The sequence below is a fragment of the Vanellus vanellus genome (assembly GCF_965231255.1).
Source record: "Vanellus vanellus genome assembly, chromosome: 9".
Taxonomy (NCBI): Eukaryota; Metazoa; Chordata; class Aves; order Charadriiformes; family Charadriidae; genus Vanellus; species Vanellus vanellus.
The window spans coordinates 17,100,000-17,119,830 of record NC_138914.1 but is presented as its reverse complement, the minus strand read 5'-3'; the positions used below and the strand labels follow the sequence as shown (position 1 = coordinate 17,119,830).

Sequence of the window (19,831 nt, the reverse complement as noted above, 5' to 3'; positions counted from 1 at the left end):
ATGGGAGTAGTAATTTTAATGACAGAGTTCACAAAATTGTTGTAGGTACTTCTTGAGGAATATCTTAATTCTGCAGCCAGATGTTGCTTGTAGAACCTGTGGCTTCTGTACTGGCTGTGAGTGAATAAAGCTGATTGGTTTAGTTTAACTAACATATACTTTTACATATGGTGATCCAGGTTTCAGTCTTCCGCTGTTAACTGTGTCAGTGCAAGAGGTCTGTTACATGAAAATGTGTATTACTGAAGAGAGATGAGATGATAAAAGCTGCCTGCTTTCTCTTGAGTAAAGAAGGAGTAATCCACCAGGAAGTAAATCAGAAAGCAGTTGGAAATGTAATCAAAATTAAGTTACTATTGAATATGTTGCTGCCAAACACATGGCTTTTCTCAGCTTTTAGGCAGATGTTTGTGGGACTTTGTCACTATTTGGCAGACAGGAATATAAGCTAGTAGTTTTTGCCAGAGTTAAAATTTATAATACAGCTGTCTGAGCGTGTTGTGCTCACAGAAGGGCTGAGCTTGAAGGGAGCCTGGGCTTGACTGAGAGCACAGAGCCTGTGTGTAGCTGTAGAGCAGCGCAGGCAGCTCCAGCCTTTGAAGATGGGCTCCATGAAGATGAACACCACTGGGGAATCGAGACTTGACTACTATGTCTCTTATGTTCACTGCTATAGCGTAGGTCTATTCAGCTGTTTTTCTGCATGCTTATTTTCTCATTTTAGTAGTTCTTGCATTGTATTGTGCTATAAAATAAGCAGGTAGTGAGCACGAAATGCAACTATTCTTGCTAATGATTAAATAACCAAAATATATTAGTAATCCTCTGCTAAATAATACTGCCTTTGCCTCTGGTAAAGAAATAGAAGGCTTTGGTCTTTTACTTTGAAATCTGTACCTTAAAGTGTTAATTTTACTTCCCTTTAGCACCTTACAAAATGATGACATTTAGCAACCTTGCTAGCTAAGATCTTGACTATGCAATTAGCATAAGAAGTGGGAGAAAGCACAGTGTATTCATGAAACGTATATTGTATATTATTAACTCACTAGTAAATGATTTTTAGAGCCTTGTTCAATTATAGCATAACTCTCAAAGTTCACCCCTGGAGGAAGAAGGTATAACTGCCAAATATATGTAGCTAATATGATGAGTCAAGCGCTGCTTTCAGGAAGTCAAATACTGCTATGAGTCAATCCTGAAGAGGAGCCTGTAGAAAATCTATGCCATTAGATACAAAGCTTTTTGGTTTATCCCTTCCTGGGTTCTGGTTGCGCACACTGCATAAAAGCCATTTTGCTCCCCAGCAAATCAACTGTTTTTGATTTGAGCTGAAACCTGACTGCGGTGGTGTGGTGTACTCCAGGGAGTGTGTGTGGTAGGCAACGTGAATGGGACCAAGCCACGTTTGGTGCCCTCTAAGGTCCTTCAGCTCCTTCTGGAGCTCTGAAAGACACAAAATTCTCTACACATCTTCATGCTACCCCAGGGTGAGTAATGTGCAATGTCATGCCATAGGACAGCTCTGATGGGCTGGGACAGCCCTCGTCTGCATCAAAAAATGCAGAAAAATAATAAATCAGGCTTTTAGATCATAATCAAGAATTGAGCAAAGTGCTGCGTGTGATTATTAGTGTTGTAAGTGTAGTGTCAGTGATGGGCTAAACAAACAAATCTTTGATTTCTTCTGAACGTGAGGGGATTAAAATAAGAGTTAGGAAGAACAAGATTGCATTTTTTGCTTCGTACCATGACAGCCAGAGTTAAAACAGGAAAAATACTTCCTTTTTGAAGTAAGGCTGGCCTGTAGAAAGCACTGAATTCTTGCCCTGAGTGTGAAGTCTGTTTCCTCTCTCATGTGCAGGTCTGTCCTTGGCTATTTCAGCTTTATCCTTTTTCCTAAAGGTTGCTTGTGGAAGCAGGCTTGAGAGGAATGTGAACCGATATGTGCTGAGGTCCACGCTACTGTAGCTAGATGGTTTTCTGTCCTAAGTCAAAGCTTTCAGTCAAATATGTGTATATCCCAGTGCAGTGCAGATGAGCTGGAATTATTTCACTGCTTTCTTTTCCATCTGAGCTCTGCTAAAACTGCTGTTGCTATAGCAAAGATCTTGTGTTTCCTTGGTGGACACAGGCTGCAAACATGTTTTTAACATTAAAGATACATCTCATTGAAATGCATTTTATTATTGTTCTTGCTGATTACTTGCTGATACTTTATTATAAGATGAATTTTATTTCCTTAGGGTTCCATAAACATCAGTGTTCTTTTAGTCAGGATCTATGCTGTGATTATATACAGACATGATCACCTCAGCAGGCCTGTACTGGAATGTAAGCCTTTTATTAATAACAGCAAAGGGACATATAATAGGATGCACCTTCTCTGGATGTCAGGATACAAAAACTTGTTAACTGTCCTTTAAAATAAATTTACACGCCTGTAATTAAAGAACAAAAAAGAATTTGCATTCCTAATGTATTATGATATTGTCATTGATTTAGGCAGGACTAAGGACACTTCATGATATTGGCCCTGAAATACGCCGAGCTATATCCTGTGACTTGCAAGATGATGAACCAGACGAAAACAATCCAGAGGAGGAGGAAGATGTTTATAAAGTAATGTCAGAACACAGCTATGTGAATTGTTTTATCATATAATATAATATGAGATTAAAGAATGAGATTATCCCGGAATATTGAGTAATAATAATAATAAAACCCCCACCCCCTCAAACCAGGAAAAAATAAATATTTTATAAATAAGCATATTTTATATATATTTCATCTCATCATAAATTTAGGAAGCAGTTCCTGCAGGGTGATTCTCCTGCCCCTAATTCTTTCTCATTAATTCTTATTTTTTTCTTAAGCAAATCCTAAGACAAGCTATGAACCGTGCCATCTCAAATTTTGATAGTGGTAAGGTTAAACTGGAAGTGTCTTAACTGCTGCAGTGGTAGATAGGAAGAAGAGAATGAAATTCTGTGCAGCCAAACCACAACAGACACAGAGCTGCGTATTTTAAAATAAGTGCCTGGAATTACACAGAAGTCAACTAAATATAAATGCCATTTCCAATTTCCTGTGAGAGATAGCAATAAGAACCAATCAGAAAAAGGATTAGTTTTTCTTTTATGCTATAGATATTCAGTCAAATGGTGAACACCGTAAAGTTGGTATTATAATCAGGAGCGATGTGTAAACTATTTGTCAGCCAGCAAGAAAGCTTAATTTTTCACAAGCATTTCAGAAGAAGCAGATGTAAAAGCATGCTTCTGCAGTAGTTACGTCCTTTGCAAAGAAGGAGGATGTGGCACTGGAGACAGTGCTGCCGCTACCATCAGTAGATGCATTTCTCTGCCAACCGTCATTACCTCCTGTCTTCCCTAGATTGAGCTTCAAGACAGACTGCTGTCATCCAAGACCCACACCTGGCTAGACAGGGAGGCTACATAATCTGGGTCAGATGTAAAAGAGAGCTGCATGTCATAGTCATAATTTAGCACTTTGTTCTCTCTTTCACCATCCATTGCACCCTTCAGGGCTGATAAAGAGTTACTACTCTTTCTTGTACCTCTGTAAGAAGAAAGAATGGAAGCACTGAAGCTTAATGTTACCTACTTGAGATATGCTTGCAAGCTGTTGCATGGCACTCCATCCTGTCTGAGTGACGCCTGTTGCAAACCGATGCTCTGGGACAATAGGAGAGAATTCCACCAAAGTGCTCTCAAAAATTAAGCAGACACATCCCTTTCTGAGGAAGTTGGTGCATGTTCATGTACAGGAATCTGGGTTTCTCCTGCACAATAAAATGTGGAGAAAACTGGATGTCACATTTAGGAGTATGGAAAAAGAATAACGATCACAGCATAATGTTGTTTTGACTCGGAAATACAAATATTGTCATTATCACGATCACATCTCTCTCACTTCAGGAGATCCCATCTGAAGCATCATAAAATTAGAAAGAAAACCACAGATTATTTGAATTGCTACTTTTGAATGCATGTAGGAGAGAAAAGTAAGTTATCGCTCTCAAAAATATGTTCTGTTAAGGTATCTGATGTAATTTTTTCTTTCTCTTCCCCTAAAACAGAGGAATGGTGCCCTCTTTGGCAACCACATAAACCATATTAGCAGTGACAGACGAGATTCGTTTCAACAGATCAACACCACACACCGTCCCTTACATGTTCAGCGGCCTTCCATTCCATCTGCAAGTGATACTGAGAAAAATATGTATCCGCAGGCAGGAAATTCTGTGTACCACAATCATCACCATCACAACTCAGTAGGAAAGCAAGTTCCAAACTCAACAAATGCCAATCTCAATAATGCCAACGTGTCCAAAGTTGTTCATGGAAAACACACAAATTTTGGAAATCATGAACATAGATCTGAAAATGGTTACCATTCTTACTCCAGAACTGATCATGACAAGCGTAGAAGGCCAAGCAGTAGGAGGTAAACGTACAAATATATATGTGCTTTTAAATAGATTTCTATATTATAAATATACTATAAGAAAACTTATGCTACGTTAAACTAATTTGTATATTTAGCTTCACTTCTGTTGCCTACTAATGTATGAAACATTTAAAATATAGCTCTGATGTATGAGAAATGTATATAACTTTAATAAGGTTTGAAAGTAGTAGTTTTCTTTAAAGTGAAATTATTAGTTACAGCACAGACATAATCACCAATGAATTTCTCTAAACTACCTGATTTTAAAACATTTTTCTCCTTATTTTCTTGGCTTACCTGGATAGAACGCGCTACTATGAAACATATATTAGGTGAGTTGATATTGTTCTGACATAATTGAAGAGGACAAAGTAGTTTTGGGGATTTTTCTTTTTTTTTGTTCCTTTTTTCCTTCTTCATTTTTTCCTTCTTTTTTCTTTTACAGTACGATTTTCAAAATTAACTATATGACAATGCATATGCTGAATAACTTAAGTGACAATCTCTAAGTCAAATTTTCCACTGCCTGTTCTAAAAGGATAAACTTCTGGTAAAGTTCAAAATTATTCAAGCTGTTTTAAAAGTCCAGGCAGGTTTGTGCAGTTTTGAACAGATAAAAGATCACGCCTGATCACTGCCGTTGTTTAAAATTTACTTGCGAAGACTGGAAGAAACACTGGGTTTAGCTTTGTTAAATAAAATGTGTACAGTTCTATTTATAGGGGACTCAAAATCTTTCCTGGTCTTATGTTTGAATATTTTCTTAGACAACTTTTATAAAGAGGATATATTGTGTTATTTGAAGTGCATTGCTAAATGTACCTTCAGTGCTAGTTTTTAATGTATGCATTTGCACATTCACTTCAGATTTTTTTTTTTGGAATAACTCCATGAGTGCTTCTTAATATTTTAGCCATTTGGCAAACTTCAGACATGTGAAAGAGGCTGTGTTTCTTCAACTCTGAATTTATATTTTGTAAAAAAATGTCTTAAATGTATTTGACTTCACTGAGCATCCCCATATTAATTATTTTCCTGTTTGTACCATAAGGAAATAAAGGGAGGTCATCTTTAAGAAACAGATAAAATAGTCGTGTTCTGAGCTGCAGTTCTATGCAATTTACTGTAACACCACATTCTGACAACAAGAGAGTTGCTAATGCTTGTCTTTTTTTTTGTTTTAAATCTTGGAAGCCCATTAAAAGAACTGTGTATAAAATATACACTATGTAATTGATATAAATAAAATACAAAAAATAAGTATTTGATTGCTACTTACAGATCTGACTCTGGTGATGGGCGTCGACCTACTATTTGCCGCGAAGAACGTGACGTTCAAGACTATTGCAATGATGATCATTATTTGGGAGAGCAGGAATATTTTAGTGGAGAAGAATATTATGAGGAAGATAGTATGTTGTCAGGAAGCAGGTGAGGATATTTTTTGACTGGGAAAATATTTCAATAAATTAGGTATGTATCTGTAAAGGCTTCACTAAGCACACTTATACTGAAAATTCTCTGTGTAGCTAATACTCCACAACTGCTGGCAAGTGAAATGGTGAATAGAAGAGTGTGTGTACCAAAGATCTTTTGTATTCAGCATCATGTGCTGACTCCAGCAAAAGTTCCGTACCAAATTCAAAGGAAAGCACAAAGTTCCTTTGAACTGAGTATAAACTAGACAGTGCGTAAACAAAGAAGCATTTCATTTATATATAAAATTTCATACAGTGGAAGACTGATCAAGCTGAGATAGAGGAACTTTTAGAAATGGTTTTCTTCTTTTAATTTAACTTAGAAAGGTGAAACTGGTATGGACTGAGATCATAAGGTAATACTAGCTGGGCCAATAAAGAATTGGACAACTTCCTTTTGAAAATTCTCATTATACCTCCTTATTAATAATCCTCCTCTTGGCGCCTTTTTTTGTCTCCTTAGTACAAACACTTAACAGTGTCATAGTTATCCTGGCTTTTATGTGTTTGAAATAGATGGTTTTTAAGTTTTATTCATAATGGAAATTTTTATTCATAATGGAAATGCCATCAATTGAATTTTAGTCAACAACTAGCATTTCTTACAAATTTGTATTACAGCATGATGTCCAAAGTTGTATTGATCTGAGGCTCCTTGCTGTGATTGCAGAGTTCTAGTTTAGTAACCTGGTTCCTCTCAGTTTTCTCATTTTTTTCTCCAGCCCAAAACTTGGCATAGTGTCCTTGTTAATTATAGTATTTCTGTCCAGTAGGCTTTTTCCAAGGCCCAATAGTGTTTTTTAACAACTCTTGCCTGTTCCTGTGTATTTAACTCCTGTGATCTTTGCATTCAGTATCTTAACTTCAAGATTTAAGATGAAAAAAGGCCTTGATTTAATTTTGGTAAATTTGAGATTTTCTCTGCAACTTTTTCATGCATTTTCTTCAGAAATGGACTGGTGTGGGTTTTTCTAACTTTAGAACAGTGACTCCCAAGTTAGTTCAGCTTTGAGCAGTACCAAATAATTTTGATTTAAGCACTGTGCTGCTGGCTTTGGGCAGTGATGGCTTCAGCAGCAGGGCAGGTCCTAACTTTGTGCTGGGACCACTCCTGTGCATAAATAAAGCGTTTCCAGTTGTTCAGGCAATGTTTGGTGCTACTTTGGGAGGAAGTCCTGATATTCCTGATTTAGTCTTTAAAATGTGAGATCGTTACAGTGTTTTCTGACTATCAACCTGTCATGGAACCGAACCTGTATTTGGTAGTGGTGAAAGGCTTCCTATTTTAAAAAAAAATAATTAAATGCACCTTTTACCCAAACATCTCATGATTTTTTTTAATTCCATAATACTTATCTTTTCATTATGATTTATAAAGACATACACATTTACAAGATCTTGAGTAGACTGTGTTCATCTTCCGTATAACAGCTGTGTTTCCCTTCTGCTGAATAAATTCAGTAAGTTCTCAAAAATATCCTCCACTTCTGTCAATAAATTTTTATTTGGAAGTCCAGCCCGGAAGTAGAGGGATTTATTGCCATTTTATTTTAGATCCTTAAGTGCATATGCACAAGTGCCAGACGTGCTTAATTCTCCTCCTCCTCTACTGTCTGTCTTCGCCACCTGAATTCTGGCAAGATTGGCACACTATCTGCATTTTATTGATTTGCATAAAAGCTAAATTTTACAGAATTGTCAAGCCAGTAATTTTTTTACACGATAATTACATTCAAATAACACCCTTCCAAGATTTGATTTTCAACAAGAGAAGTATCCAGAATATAAAAGGCTTAAATCCATTCTCTGAGTTGCTGTGCGGCACACGTTGCCCGGGGTTCACAAGACAGCGTGGCACGAGTAGAACAGAGTTGGGTTTTTTTAAGCAATGTACAACTGAGATCCTACACTTTAGTGGTAAGAACAACTTCATTGAAAATGTATACTAGTACATAAGTGTATGCTCGCTATCTCAAAATTGGTTTGCATACAGAAACTGGATTTTAAAATTGAGTCCTGTAATTACATAATGTAATGTTTGGTTATCTTGCTGGAGAAAGAATAGATTTGAAAATCTTCTAGAAGAAATCTAACAGATCAATTTACAGAAACTCACTGAAATAACATTTTCTTTATTGTATTTTAAACTCAGGCATATATATGATTACCACTGTAGATATCACTGCCATGACGCAGATTTTGAGAGACCAAAAGGTTACCATCACCCACATGGGTTTTTTGAGGAAGATGATTCACAGATCTGTTATGATACAAAAAGATCTCCTAGGAGACGGCTGCTACCTCCAACACCAACACGTAAGTACATTGAGAACAATTTGTTTGCAAATCTAGAATTATTTAAATGCATTCATACATGTTCCAGTTTAAAAAGGCTTCTTTTTAGCTTGGATTTCAAACATGACTTTTCTTGATTACTGTTGCTAGTGGATTATAGTGTATGATACGCATAAATACCTATCCATCCTGAGAGACTGCTCAAAGGATCTATGGATCCGAGCTCACAAGTCAGTCTTTCTAATATCTCTTGCCTCACTCATCCAATAATAGATATAAAAAAAATTTGCCAGTTTTAACTTGGTTTGCTAAATGAAGAAAGAGCAAGATAGAATGCAGCAGTAGTTTGCTTTGAAACTTTGATCAGAGGCTTTTAATCCCTGTGCCCTTTATTCTCACCTACAGATGTGCAGTGTTGCCTTTGTCAGGGCCGTTGTCTCTGCAGTGACTCACCTGCTGGCGCTTCCGTCTCTTAACAGCCAAGCCATGCCGCTTAATGACACTGTAATCACTGCCATTTACATCTTTACCTCGTGCTGTTTTAGTAAACACTAGAGACTGAAGTAGGGTAATTTTCAGGGAAAAGAGAACCAAAAGTGAGCTTAATGGTGCTTTGATTTTGTTGCTGTTTTTTTTTTTTTCCCCTTGCTTTTGAAGCATCTTTAGCTTTTTAACGTTTCTGGAGTCCCTGTGAAAAATAAGTGTTATCCTGAGCTAAGCATCTTATTTCAGATTCACATTGGTACTTTAATGTCAGGAACAATGCTTAATACTCTGTGTTTCTTCTGAGGGAGAAAATGTTTCAATTTATAGATTGAATTCGTGTTGTCAACGGATACTTTTTTTTTTCCTGTTTCTTTAATTTTCATTTACTCTCCTCCTTAGATCTTTCCCTTGGTTTCTCCTTATCTCAAGCACAATATTGCTTTATCTGCATTTCTAAAAGCTCTTGTGCTTCTTATCCTGTAATTTTGTTTTTGTATGTTCCAGGCCATACTGCAGAGATTAGCAGTGCTAATCCTCTGGTGAAACTAGGCACAGACTCAAAGCTCTTGGATTTTGCTCTTTGACCTCAGACACTTCACAGAGAGGAAGCACTTGGGGTTGTGAAGAATAAACCTCTTTCTAAGGCTGTTTCTTGTTGATGCACAAGAAACAACCCTCAGCTCCATGCAACCCCACAGGGTACCTAACAGTACTGGGATGGGTAGTGTGGCCAGCACAGCCAAGTCTGCACGTGTGTTTTTGGATGATGCCATCTAACCAGTGCCATCCAGACAAGACAATACAGGATCATTTCTGGAAGAGCCTCCACATTTTGTATGCTATCAGGTGGATTGGCTTTCTAGCGAAACTAGAGTCATCTTTCATTCTGATGGAGCTGGCAGCCAGAGTCATGGTCCGTGTATCTGTAGGAGTATGACTGTAAGGAGCCCATAGGTAGGAAAATGCGTTTCAGTCCTTTCCTGTCTCAGACACCCTAAAGAAAATGCAGGTATAGATTCAGATTTCAGATCTAAAAAAATGAGTGTTTCAGAGAAAAGTATAATGGGATCATTATACAACATCTGAGATACAGTCAGACTGTTTAAAGCTACAGAAAGCTGTAGTAAAGGGCAGCAGCAAAACATATTATATAATAAAGGAAACGTTCTTCAGCAATGCTGTAAGTGCTGGATCCTCGCTTTTGGCACTCAGCTCTTGCGACTAGTAACGCTCTCTGCTATCTGGCTTTCTGACCTTATGGGGCACTGAGGGAAAAAGCAGAAAGAATGAGTCTTGTACTACAGAGAGTAAATGACTTAACTCAGATGGATGCTAGTGAAACGTACAGAAAGCTGCTAGCTCTCGTCCAGTAGCAGAAGGAAAAGACAGCAGACAAAGGGGAGACTAAAAGGCAACTCCTGTACATCTTTCTACAAGTTTCTCTGATAGCAGAGGAATTTTAAGCCAAAGAAATAGACAGATGTTTTTATATCCATTCCGTACATTGCAGCAGAAAAGGATAAAAGAGGATTAAAAATCCTCTGAGGTCTTCCCATGGAAGCGTTGGGAGGGGAGGGTTGAAGGCTTCCTATGGCTGCAGCCTTTGGGATTCATTTAACTTTTCTGATAAAGTTTTGATGACAGCATTAAGCAGATATTTCTTTAGAGGAAGCTCACTCTTTTTATCTTATGTACAAGAGATTAGATAAATGTACTAGATAAGAGGGTATTTGACATCCTAGGATAAGAGGACCTAGTTCTGATCTAAGTTGCGTAAGGGTACTGCAGGAAGTAAAGTCCTTTGACTTACACCAGTATCATGTCACAAGAGCGCAGTCAGGCCTCCTGTCAGAACTATTTATTTAATGTTCAGGATCACAGCTGAGAAATTTTAGAGGCTTGGGATCTCAGCAGATTTTAAAAGAAGCTCAAACCCGTTATTTGTAACTAGCATATAGGCTGTTTGGCCTGGGGAGGAAGGCTCGATGTTCTCATGTAAAGAAAGAAAAAAACCACAAAAACCTGCAACATTGTACTGAATAGTTCTGCTAGCATCTGGATTCAGTCCGAGTTAACGTGCCATGCAGTGCCATGGCTGAGTATTGTAGTTAGTAAACTGACCTCTGTGTCAGGCCTTCTAGAGGATTTTATACCAAGCTCATCACCACAGTATTTGAACAACCTCCAGAAGTGTACTGAGAAATTAAGATGTTCTTTCAGACTCTTTCCTGGGGAGAGGCATCTTGTTTTGGATGTGGGGACCTTTTGGTTTGCTTTTTATTTATTTTGGTATTGCAACATTTAGCATTTGTTAGGGTCAGGAGCTAAGGCTTACATTCCTGTATTTGGATTTACCATAGAGACAATGGAAAGAGACAAAAAGTTTGCATGAGGCGAACTGAATCCCCTCCTGGAGGTGCTGACTTTAGTCCAATGGCTCTTTAAGGAAATTTGATTGTTAGTATCCAGCATTAAGTGTCCGGTAATAACTATGAGGAATGCTAAGTCTATGGCACGTAACTCTTCAATTCTGTTTGCAAAATTCTTGGTGTTGGAAAAAAAGACACCAAGAATAGTTCCAATAATTTTCAAGAGAGCACAGTTTTGTATCGTTGCTTTGTACCATCAACCTCTTTCGAGTTTTCCACTATGGTGCTCGCAGCTGTGAGGATGTATCTGGATTCCAGCTGCTGTTCAGCATCCAGGCTTTCTTCACACTGATGCTAACACAGAGGAATGATACCTATGCGCTGCTTCCCATCATACTGTAGGCTTTCACCAAGACCAGCTGAAACATTTCCATATGAGCCAAACATCTTGATCCAGTTTAGATTTCTACTTTTTCCTTTCTAGCATTTACATGAGTCATAGAATCATCGAACGGTTAGAGTTGGAAGGGACTTTAAAGATCATCTAGTTCCAGCCCCCCTGCCCTGGCTTGGGACACCTTCCGCTAGACATGAATAATAACAGCACATGTAACAGCAGAGACCATGGCTTATCATTGTCAAAAGTAACAGAATAAGTGTCAGGAATTGACAGCGTGAGTCAAGTTTGACTTGGATATGGTTTTTCATATTGCACACTGCTTACAAGGAATTGGGGATTTGGTATTTCCTTTGGGAAGTCTGGTTCATTAGAATGAAGAGTTTAAAACTCCAGGGAAGAAAAAAGAAACTCATCTTTGTAACTCCACAGCAGTTTACAGCAAAACTCTGAAGTTAAGTGTCTGCTGCATCACACAAGCTTGCTTTGTGAAACGGCTGCTTCAAATTCTGTCATGTTAGGCTGCTCATATGGTTTCTACCTAGGACTGCGTTTGCTCATCTGAATAATGTATCCTTTATCTTATAACCAGCCGCTTGCTTCTGTTAGCACAACTTATTTCTTACCGGGGGATATGTTTTTATTTGTGATAGTTGACTCACACTGGAATTCTGGAAATAATAGACTTTGAAGAAAAGTATTTTGTTTTCCTAATGAATTATGGTTTCCCTGTAGCAAATAGACGATCGTCCTTTAACTTCGAATGCCTCCGCCGACAAAGTAGTCAAGATGACATACCACTCTCTCCTAATTTCCACCATCGCACTGCTTTACCACTTCACTTAATGCAACAGCAGGTAAACACAGAATCTTATTTAACCAATAATGAATTACATCTTTCCAGCTTCTATATTGTACTTCTGACTTCCATTGTTGTTTGACAGTGCTAGGGTATTATGTAGTTTGCCTGTGCCTGACTTCTAGGCCAAGGCTTGTAGCTGCTAGACGTGAGGTGTCTCAAACATCTACCTTCTACAAAACATTGCAAATGAGTAGTTTGCCCCTATGACTCTTTAAGTGTCCGCAAAGAGTCAGGACACCCTAAGGAATTTCGACCAGGACTGCATAACACGGCAACTGTCTCTTAATCCTTACCTATGCAGTTACTCGACTCCATTTGTGAAAATTGGCAAGTACATCTTCTGAGGCTCAGCACCCAGCTCTGACGTGAGCTGGCATCAGAAGATGGCAATATCCATTGCCCAGAGACACCACCCAGAATGCTTGGATAATGCTGACAGCTTCCTATCCTGTCCCTATAGGACAGAAGGAATGTTTCTACACTTTGCTTTCTTTCTTTAATATGTTGTATGAGCAATTATTTTTCTTTATTAATGCTAATACCAAGATTTTGTGCTACAAGTAATAATAGAAAAAATACCATTTTATCCTGTCAATTTACCAATTTCAATCCTGTTCCTCCTTTACACGACCATTAAACATCAGAAAACATTAACTTTGCATAGCTGCTGCCTGAACAATTGGTTTGAGCTAACTGCTGAAATGAGAAATTAGTATGACTGAGCATTTGAAATCACTTACTTCTAAAATTCTTCCCCTTACCAGGTCATGGCCGTTGCAGGTCTGGATTCCAGCAAAGCTCATAAACATTCACCAAGTCGTTCAACGCGTTCCTGGGCCACCCCACCCGCCACCCCTCCCAACAGGGACCGCACTCCATATTACACGCCTCTCATCCAGGTCGACAGGGCTGAATCTACAGAGCATATGAATGGCAGCCTGCCTTCCTTGCACAGGAGCTCTTGGTACACAGATGACCCTGATATCTCCTACCGAACATTTACACCAGCCAATTTAACTGTACCTAATGACTTTAGGCATAAACATAGTGACAAACAGAGGAGTGCAGACAGTTTGGTAGAAGCGGTAAGTATTACAGAAACCTCTGAAGTAGCCAAGAGTGTGTGTTCAGTTTTTGTTAACTGTAAAAAACCATATAATTCAGTCTACATTATCTCTCTGAAAATGCGGTATTTTCAGTTTCAAAGCCCAAAACAGGGGAACTTACTGGTAGTTGTCATGGAGTAAAGGATTTCTGCTGAATCAAAATCTTAACATTAGTGTGTCAGAGAACTGGAGGGATTTCAAAGAGATTTGAAATTCAATTTAAGTTTTCTAGATAAGGCTCAGTTACGAAGTGTCCTTCCACAATGGCTGATAGGGAAGAGCTGATGCATATGCCTGTTCTCTCTGTTGTTTCTATAGAAATACATCACCATTTTTGCAGTAACCTGAATAAAAGAACAAGAGGTCTATGAGTCAGTGTACTAAGTGCAGAGGATTGATTTGTAGGTGTACTAAAGAATGTTAAGAATTCCTTTTTATATTAAAAAAAATTGAAGATAAAGAGTATATAGCAGTTCTGAATCAGAGTTACTGTTCTTGCTTCCATCTATCACTTCCTTTCCATTGCTATGAGCTAAACAATATACTTTGTTAAATTTTATTTGCAGATGGGACTTCATCTTTCTTCCTTGTACGCTAAAGTACCAAGAATATATCTATAATTCTGTGTTTCAGGCAGTTGTTCTAACTGCACCATTTACGATACATTAACAGTTGTCTTTAGCGTATCAGCCTGATGATTGCTGTTTATCACAGACTACTCCAAAATTTCTAAAGAGAACAGTCAGATGTACTGCATTATCAGTTGCATTGTCACATAACTGATACAGTGGGGTTTGGAGCCATTTGAGTGTTCTTTACACAGGCAGTTTTGCTGTGGGTTGCAGTAGTGATTCAGCATGGGGTTTTTAGTATCTTCCACAAATGAGAAATGTTGCTATGACCTGTCTGTTCTTTTCTAATTCCACTGTGCATCCCATTCTCTCCCCTCCATCTGCCAGGTACTTATATCTGAAGGCCTAGGAAGGTATGCAAAGGACCCTAAATTTGTCTCAGCTACAAAACATGAGATTGCCGATGCATGTGACATGACTATTGATGAGATGGAAAGTGCAGCAAGTAATCTTCTCAATGGAAATATTAGCAATGGGACCAATGGGGATATGTTTCCCATTTTAAGCAGACAAGATTATGAACTTCAAGATTTTGGTCCTGGCTACAGTGATGAAGAACCAGAAACAGGACGATATGAAGAAGATTTAGCTGATGAAATGATATGCATTACGAGTTTATAGTATTTAACATGGAAAATTATTTTAATAACAGAAAAAGTGCCTCATAGTTTAAAGATGCTAGGCACTAGCTGGAGTAAATAACCAATCAAGTTTTGTACAAGTGATGTCACACCTCAAGGAAGCCATAACTAATAAATTTGTTATCTCCAGGTTGCCGAAATGTGATCAGAGCTGCAGTATGTCAAGTCTCCTCCCACAGAATCTTCAGTTCCTCTGTAGGAATAAGGTTATTTTGAAACCAAGCAGATTGTGACAATCAGTTTTTTGAGGGCTAGAGTGGGATTCTGAGCTGTAATATCTTGCCTGTCTTTCAGCCTTGAGCTGCTGTCCTTCCTAGTGGAGCAGGATTTTGTCAATGAAAATGTCTGTGTAAGTCTGGCACAAAATTGTGTGGGAAATAGCAACATGAGACGAGTGATGACAACCAATAATGTCATTACCTCAGTACTCGATAGCATATCAGCTACACATTGCATATCCATTCTAACGTTGTTTTCAAACTTGCCTCCTGATTTCTTTTCTTAATGCTCTTCTAAAACACAGTTTGTCATGCTGTTAGAGATCATTGGAAAAAGAAGTTATATAAAGAATAATCTGTCATATGTAACACCAGTTTACATAGGAAAATATCATTCAGATAGTCTGTTTTATGACTATCACGTTAAGGGCAAAATATACTGGAATAATTGCATTCTTACTAATGCACTTGCAACCAGGTTATAGTAGAATTAGATAAGATAGTTTGCTAAAAATTATATAGTAGAAATTATTGTAAATTAATTGTAATATACAATGATTTGTATTTGTAAAGAGATGTTCTATATTTTGTAATTATTGTACCGTAATTGAACTGCAGCAATATTTATGGACCCTAATTATTGTAACTCTCCACAGAATTCTAGATATAAGTATTTTTACTTGGAATATATAGATCTATAGCATAAATATTTAAATAGAGCCACCTCTCAGTGTAAATCTCTTTTTGGGATAAAATGTCAAGTTGGAACTTGGCAACAGACAGATTTTTTTTTTTTTTTTTTAATAATTGAGTCAAATTAATCTCTCTGCATAAGGGATGCACAGTTGACTATTTACAGTCTTATACTCGGAAAGGTAAAAAAGTTATTTTAACTTTTTTGATGAAAAAATAAGCTGTAATTTTATTTTTGTATTAATCCCATGCTAAAAATTAATATTTAAAGCATTAAAAAATTGGCAAGTTCATGCCAGGATATTACTGGTTATGAGACAATTAGTTTTGACAAATTATATTACTTACATACCCTACTTTGATAGGAATCATGTTGGGCAGAAAATATTTCACAGGTAAACGAAAATGTTTTATTTCAGTACTACTTACTCTGCTTGGAAAGAAATGAAATATGGTAAAATGATTATTCACAGAACCAAAACCCTTGACTATACAAGAAGTATGCTATTTTATTGCCTCTACCTTTCTGTTGTTCTATGTGTACTATTTCAAAGATTTATTTTTATGCAATCAAGAGAGGGCTTAGATATTGTTCACAATGCAGTAAACCCTGAAATGACTTTGAGGCTAATACAACCTTGGAGGAAAATCAAAAAATACTGAAAGCTACTGTCTATTTTGTTAGCACTGGATAACAATGACTTGTTCTAACAAGTTACCTTATCAGGTTTTACCTGTAGTTCATACGATAGATAGCAATCCAGTTCACATTTTTACAAATGTGATGTTTAAAACATGTCAATAAACATTTTGTACATAATGACAGTTTCCTATGAATAGCTTACAGACCTCCTCTGAAATCATTCTTATTTCAAATGCCAGGATAAGGTTTGTAAATTATTTCTTGACCTACATCATTTTGTATAAAAACAAATGCAAAATGTTCTTCAAAATAAAACTGTGTAATAATTTTATTATACTTGGGACTCCTTTTACTAATAGTTTTTCACCAGGAAGCTCCAAAAGTTAAATTCTGTTTGCACTGTTTGAAGAATGGGAGGGAATGTGTGGAATATAGTCATCAGTCTACGCTATCGTAGTGTGCAAGTCTTTTATGAATGATTGCTGTTAACCAGAAAGAAATGAAGTGATTGGGATATCCATATGAAAAAGGATACTATTACTCCCCTGCTATCTAGGGAATTACTACTTCCTAGATACAGATCTATGGAAAAAATTAGGAAAATGTGACTACAATGCCCTAAAGTGTCAAATCTTTCATGCTTGTCTGCCAGGAAACACTTGGGTAGGTCACCCAGCAGTAGTCACTTTGTTACACTTTCCCAGAATACAGAAACTTTAGGAGACCAAAATGGAGCTTTCCAGATCTGATATCACTGTGAAATAACAATGAGTAGTTTTCAAAGTGCCACTTACTGTGGTATACCCACTCCTGAAAACCGCCTTAAAGGTAACTGGAGTTAAACATTAAAAAAAAAAAAAGGGGGGGGGGGGGGGGGGTGACGGGGAGGAAATTTGGCAGATTGATCTGACTGACAATTTTTTTTTTTAATTAATCATTTATCCAAGAAGACAAAACAATATGCTGACTTCACTGTATTTTCTTGCTTGTGTGGTTAGTCCTTAGCTTTCAGTAGTCTGAGACTCTTTAGAGCAGATATGCTATTTTATGAGAAAACAGTCCTTACAAAAACAAATAATGAAGCAAATTTAGTTACAGACCATGTTCTATATAGTTAATGGTTTAAGGGAAAACATATATATGGATACATAGAATACCTGTTCAGTTTTATTACAGAAGTATATGGAAAAAAAGTAATCAGTATATGCACAACTACATGGTAACTGGCACCCTTAGAATACTACCAATCATATTAATTACTCAATACAGAAAAACTAGAAGTTATCTCACCAATTAAAGCATATTTCATGAATTTCCAGATTTGTTTATAAATGTATGTAATGACAGAAAACATTAGTAAAGAATTAAACAAAGCTAACTCTTTTACAGTGAAGTAAATTTACTGAAAAAGTGAATATATAAAATGCATTCATATTTGAACAGTGTCTTTTCTTGGAGCTTTGATGACAAAATTAGAAACTAAAAACTATAATACTGTAATAAGATATGCTTGTGTTGTCTCTACAATAACTCTTCATTTAAACTATAATTTTAAAAAAATGCATAAATGCTTTTATTATTTCTCAAAATATGTTTCTATGTTTATTTTATAGGAAATGCTTGTTCCAAGCCCACTTTCCAGTTTTGTGGTGTTTATATAGCTGCCTCATGTGGTTGCAGACTAATTGAAATCAGACACTTGGAAAGGATTTTAAGCTGTAGAAACATCAAATGTTCTGGTGTACAAAACCTCGAGCGGCCTTACATAAATTAAATATAATGCAGTTTTATAAATACTGCTATTTTCTGTTGCTTTTAAAAAGCACTTCTCATACTAAAGCAACTTGAACTGAAACGTGTAGAAAAGAAACATTTTTTTAGTCACTTTTCTTTCTTAATCTCATTGTCCCCAGCCAGAGACCTCCAACTGTGTCAGCAGCATCTGCAGCAAGCTATTATCATGGAAATGCTGGTGTTCTTACTCGCTGTACCACTGCTGGTTCAAGCCATGCTGGCAGGTCTAGTAACTTCCAAATTCTTATATCAAACAGCTTTTACAGTTAACTGGTTTTGAATAACATAATGTAGTATCATCAGTGCATTTACAGCAAAATTTATATCTGGGTAGAACTGGGAATAATATTCAATTATACACTGTGTTATTTTGTAAGTAAAACTCTTGAATTTTTAGCCTGTGCTCTGCAATCCAATAAGGTGCTAAAGCTGGTTAATTTTAGCTAGCAGACTGCCAGTGCTCCACAGACCATGTTAGAATATCTTGTACCTGTTCTAAGCATCCCTTAGCAGACTCGGCTCTGCCAGAAGTAAGAACAATTTTACCAGGAATTCAGTATCAGCAACCAGACAATGCAGGAGAAACTCAGGGTAGCTAGATGTTACCTAAAGATTTCCCCAGGGCAACAAAACTTTCAGATACCTGTGCTATTTCTTTAGCACTGCATCAAAGGAATGTCATGAACTGCCTCAACATTCTATAGCAGTGAGGCCTAAATTAATAAACCAACTGCAGTTCACAGCAATGAAAATGTTTAGAAGGAGAGGAATTTGCAAGGTGTCTATATGTATGCTTAGAACTGCAAGAAAAGATGATGTTTCAGAAGAAATGCCCAATTATCGGATTGCACAATGCAGCAATGTGTACCTGAACATGACACACATGCAGTTTGGCACGTGTATCTAACCTTACTGTTTCCTCATCTTTTAGAGCTTGACATAGCTGAGGATAGCTCTGTGCGTGTTCAGTAGTTACGTCAGACAGTGGCTAGTTAATCCTCTGTAGTTGCATAATAACAATTCCCGTCTTGCATGCCTAGAGTGGAAACCCACGATGTAAATCTGCAAATGCAGGAACTTCAGTATTCCGTCTTTCCAAATTGCTTCCCCTTGCAACTGCACAGAACTGTGGTAAGTCTCACCAGTATATATTATTCTGAGAATCCTAATATTTTGTATTCCAAATGATGCTGAGATACCTGCTGAATAGCTTTAAATGAAAATCTCAAAAGTACAGGTGCTGAATAAAAACTATTTGCCATACGAAGGCACACCATACACAGTTCATGCTTTCCCTAAATGCAGAGTTGCATCGGATGAACTATCTGACTAACACAGCTAATCAATCACCTACGACTTAAAATATTCTTGCTCTTCCCCTCATTCCAAAAGAATGCATCACACAGAGAAAGGGTTTACCTGAATCTTTTTGGAGCAGAATTCACTGCTATCATCTTCCATCTTCAGTATTTGTTTGTCTTTACGCAGATATTGTAATGAATTAAGTCCTTTTCTCAGTTAGCAGCAGGGCTTCCAACCACTGCCTTACAGCAAGCGGCACCAGGTAGAAGTAGCTGCCTTAAACATCTGCAGTTGTCCCTCTAGCCAACATCTGAGTCAGCAAGATTTTTTTTTTTTACAATCTGCTCAAATGGTGTAAAATTCCATTTTTTCTGAAAAAAAAAAAAGAAGTTTATTCTGTTTACCACAAGTCCTAAGCAATCTTAGGCTACAGCAGCTTTTA

At 37.2% G+C, this 19,831-nt stretch overlaps 1 protein-coding gene across 1 annotated transcript in view; it reads left to right on the top strand.

Annotated features, from left to right (window-relative positions):
• CACNA1D (calcium voltage-gated channel subunit alpha1 D) overlaps window positions 1–14,719 on the top strand; it is a gene marked incomplete at both ends in the record, with an annotated part of 205,029 nt that extends 190,310 nt beyond the window's left edge. The window contains 8 exons of the mRNA XM_082487992.1: window positions 2,506–2,622; window positions 4,103–4,470; window positions 4,779–4,805; window positions 5,755–5,904; window positions 8,104–8,267; window positions 12,234–12,355; window positions 13,125–13,445; window positions 14,426–14,719. Coding sequence (XP_082344118.1) covers window positions 2,506–2,622; window positions 4,103–4,470; window positions 4,779–4,805; window positions 5,755–5,904; window positions 8,104–8,267; window positions 12,234–12,355; window positions 13,125–13,445; window positions 14,426–14,719 — 1,563 coding nt within the window. The remainder of the gene's footprint in view (window positions 1–2,505; window positions 2,623–4,102; window positions 4,471–4,778; window positions 4,806–5,754; window positions 5,905–8,103; window positions 8,268–12,233; window positions 12,356–13,124; window positions 13,446–14,425) is intronic.
• Window positions 14,720–19,831: the final 5,112 nt, after the last annotated feature.